We start from the raw sequence: 3,998 nt of genomic DNA, 5'->3' as shown, positions 1-3,998 counted from the left end.
GAAGCTGAGGCAGGAGGATCATCATGAGTTTGAGGCCAACCTGGGCTACACAGTGAGTTCAAGGCCAGCCTAAGCTACATAGAAAGACTCCCAAAACAAACAAACAAAACCCAAGTAGATCTTTACAGAAAAATATGCTCATCATTTATAATAACAAGGAAAAAAAATCTACCTATATTCTGACAGTAGTAAAATCGAGAATGGAGTATTGCATATGGATTGGCTATGTATATGAGTGGAATGGAGGGGGGTTTTTGGTTTTTTTGTTTTTGTATTTTTAGAAAAGGGTGTTCAGGGTCTCACTACTAGATTGGACTTGTAGTGACACCTCTTTACAGCCTCCCAAGAGCTGGGATTACAGGCACATGAAATGGAGTCTTGATATGGGTATAAGAAATTGATATGGGTGATCTCTTAGTGGAAAGGTATAAATTTTTAGCAGAATGATATAATACTTAAAATCTCATTGGTGTGACTCCAACTGTGTAAAATAAGTATGCATTTACATACGGAATAGAAGGAAACATAATAGAAAACAGTTGGTATGTGAGGGCAACTGTGTACGTATGTGCTTCATCCCTGTGAGCATTCCTTTTTAGCTATTATCACATCAAGTGTGAAATAAAATTTGAAAGGAAAAAGCAAAGGCTAGCTTTCCGTGCTAGGCAGGATCCTGCTCGCAGTCGCTCTGCATTCTTCCGTGCTCCTTGAGATGGGATGGGGGCCCTCAGGGAGGCCTAGGCAGAGACCTGTGCTCCTTCAAAGCAGTCTGTGCTCTCCATCCAGACAGAGGAAATATTTGGGTTTTGAGGAAGATTGCTTGTCTGAAAGACTGTGTAGTGAAACAGCTCTCCAGCTTCTGGGCTTCTTTGGTAGCAAATCTCGGTGCATCTGAACCATTGGCTGGCATGTTTGTTTGTTTGTTTCCATGACGAATATTATGCACAAAAGTCTTGCTGACAGAAAGTGATGCATTTTTTTCTCTTCTAATCATTTCTCTACCTCTCTTCCCTCCCTTTTTTACAGTTCTGCTAAGCCAATACTCTCTAGAATGAGCACAAACAAATCAAATAACAGCTAGACAAATCGAATAACAGCTTTTGTACATCAACATCAAGAAGGAAAATGCTTGGGAGATAGCAGTTTGAGAATGAATACGGACAAGAGTGAAGCCTCCACTCCTCAAGGCACCGTCTAAATGTAGATCTGCAAAGATGGGGTGATTTTCTGGAAGGAGAGGTGACCACAGATTAAACACCAGCTCACTGGAAACTGTCATTGAACAAGATCAGATAATATTCAATGAAAAATCATCTTCAGGAACATCTTAAGGAAGAGGAATATAAATGTGCTAGGTGTAACATGTAAAATACATATGTAGTGAGGTTTGTAAGCTGTCCTTTTTTAATCAAACCAAAAACAAGAAGCTTTAATCTTTGAAAAAGAAAAGAAATAAAAGGGCAGTTAGTTCTAGATTATTCCTATCTCAGTAGCCAAGAAGCTGATCAAGGGTCATTTATCGAGGAAGCAGCTTAGAAAATGCCTCTGATCTTTGGTTCTCTGTCTCTACTGTTCATTTATTTCACTGTGTAATTAATTACAACCACTCAGCTGTTACGAGATGCAACACTTCAAACTCCTTCCCAAGTCTGTGTTCAGTTGAACCTGTCTGTACAAGTTAGTACTAAGAAAGTGTTTCTGACATATACTCTTGCTCCATCGAGCTGTGTATTCCGGGAAGTACGTCTTGACATCCTAGGTTCCCAAGCAGCTTAGATTCCCTAGTCTTTCAGGAAACAGCATCGAGGAACTGTGAAAAATATAGAAAGCTCGTTTTTCCCCTGGATGCTCACATGTAATATATAGGCTGCTAACAAATAAATACTTTTTTCTAATTCTCCTTAGTATATGCATAGGAATTTAATATACTTTATAGATATCTAAAATGTCTGATTTTTTTCTATTTCTTCACCATCCATATCATCAGAAATCCATATCCTTTATTTCTCTGATTGATAGGCATCCATTTTTATTTTTTTAATTATTCGACTAAAACTTTCTAAGCGATAGTAAGTGGTACTAAAAAAAATAAAAATGTAATAGCCTTAGAAATAAATGACTATATGCTTATACAAGTCAAAGTAACTTGGTAGGGATAAGTTAAGTTTTTTTTACTAATGTTGGTTTCAAAATTCTCAGATTTTTTTTCTTTTTCAATTAGCTGGCATTTGGAAGTAGCTACAGCTAATCAGTTGTCTGTAATGACCTGTTGTTCCCAGGATTCCCCCACCATCCCCTTCCTTGCCTATCTTACCAATAGCCTGCAACGGAGAAATAGTTAATATGAAGTAGTCGATTGCCTGAGAATGAGCGCAAGCTAAAATGTGCATATAGGAATGCTCAGTGGAAGCCAACTTACGTTCTACACTTGACCCAGAAACATGGCCAGGGATAGAGCTCAGTGGCATAGCGCCTGCCTGGCAAGCATGAGGTTGTGAGCTGTTTTCCCAGTACAATACACACACACACGCACACACACACACACACGCACACACACGCACACACACACACGAGATTTATAGTGGCAGAAACATGAATATACAAAATGCCTTCATTTTGGCTTGGAATCAGAATAAAATTAGCATATGTCACCGGAGCAAGGATAACATGGGCAAAACAGGGTTGACCTTTCTTACCCTTTTTCCATGAGGCACACATTTGGGTTTCAGCCAGTTGTTTCTGGAACTGACCATGTTTTCACCATAAATGGGATAATGCTTCAAGTAGCTAGAGGTATATTACAGGTAGGCTCAAGTAAGTATGACTAAATTTACCAAGATGTGGCTTTTTGAAAGAACTAAATTAAGGGAACACTTAGAATCTGTAGCTACAGTATTAGTCATTCTAGGGATTACCTATTGCTTTAAGTATTGGCTGTCCTGTTGCATTCAGAACACCCTACTTGCTAAATTTAATTACACACAACTTTTCAAGAATTCATTTACTTATCTCTAAAATAGAAATGAAAAGTGTCAGCTTTCTCTAATCTGTGTGAACTACAAATTCCATTACGACTTCTACATCACTGATAGTGGTGTTACAAAAAAGAAAAAGTACTTCCTATTCATGTGCAAATGTTTTTAAGAAGTTTTCACTGTAAACCTAAGTGTCATTTAGCATACCACAGTGCTATGAAGATGAGTCATCGATGATGTACCATTTGTACATAGACAATACACACGTAAATCACTAAGTGTTAATCCAGTATAAGAAGTATGTTTTTATCTTTTTAAAAAAAGTGGTTCCCTTTCCCATTCTGTTCTGTTGTATTCTGTCCAAAAGTTGTGTGTAATTTTTTTAAGGTCCAGGAAATGTAAAGAAATTTGTTGGAATATCCGAATTTCTGTAAAAAAAAAAAAATAAAAATAAAAATAAGATTTTGTTACTTAAAAGAATGCTGCATGGTGTGGTACGTACGCATCTGGGGGACTGAGCTTGTGTCTGGGCCCAGTGACGTAGGGTGAGCTGATGGTTTGAAAGAAGCAGCTCTCCTCCCAAAAAACTTGCTGCTGGGGGCCATAATAATTGCCAACAGCAGACATTTATTAGCTCTGCAGGGCCCTCAGGTAGAGGCCACCCTCAGGCCCCCCAAAGCATCTTCTAGGGACTATAAGCATACCTCCAGCCAGTCTTCACACATTTCATGGAATGAAGTTGAAAACTAAATAGGTAGACTCAGCCAGGTATGGTGATGTACAGCTGTGATCCCAGCACTCGGGAGGCTGAGACAGAAGGATCGTTGTGAGTTCAAGGCCAGCCTGGGCTGCCTACAGAGAGCCTGTCTCAAAAAACAAAAACAGAAACAAAAACAAAAACAAAAACAAAAACACCACTAAATAGTTAGATTGCTTAAGGAAAACATGCCCGGAGACATCCAGCTGCTCAATCTCTGCTCTGCAGATTGACAAAAGTGGGGGCTGGGGAGATGGCTCAGTGAA

General features: G+C 39.0%; 1 protein-coding gene across 1 annotated transcript in view; it reads left to right on the top strand.

Moving 5' to 3' along the window:
* Positions 1-3,380, top strand: part of Lhfpl3 (LHFPL tetraspan subfamily member 3) — a 627,386-nt gene extending 624,006 nt beyond the window's left edge. The window contains exon 3 of the mRNA XM_004634998.2: positions 1,027-3,380. Within this exon, the coding sequence (XP_004635055.1) occupies positions 1,027-1,055 (29 nt within the window). The 3' untranslated portion in view covers positions 1,056-3,380. The remainder of the gene's footprint in view (positions 1-1,026) is intronic.
* Positions 3,381-3,998: the final 618 nt, after the last annotated feature.

Source organism: Octodon degus, unplaced genomic scaffold, assembly GCF_000260255.1.
Source record: "Octodon degus isolate 3935 unplaced genomic scaffold, OctDeg1.0 scaffold00068, whole genome shotgun sequence".
Lineage (NCBI taxonomy): Eukaryota > Metazoa > Chordata > Mammalia > Rodentia > Octodontidae > Octodon > Octodon degus.
This window is presented reverse-complemented; position numbering and strand designations above follow the sequence as displayed.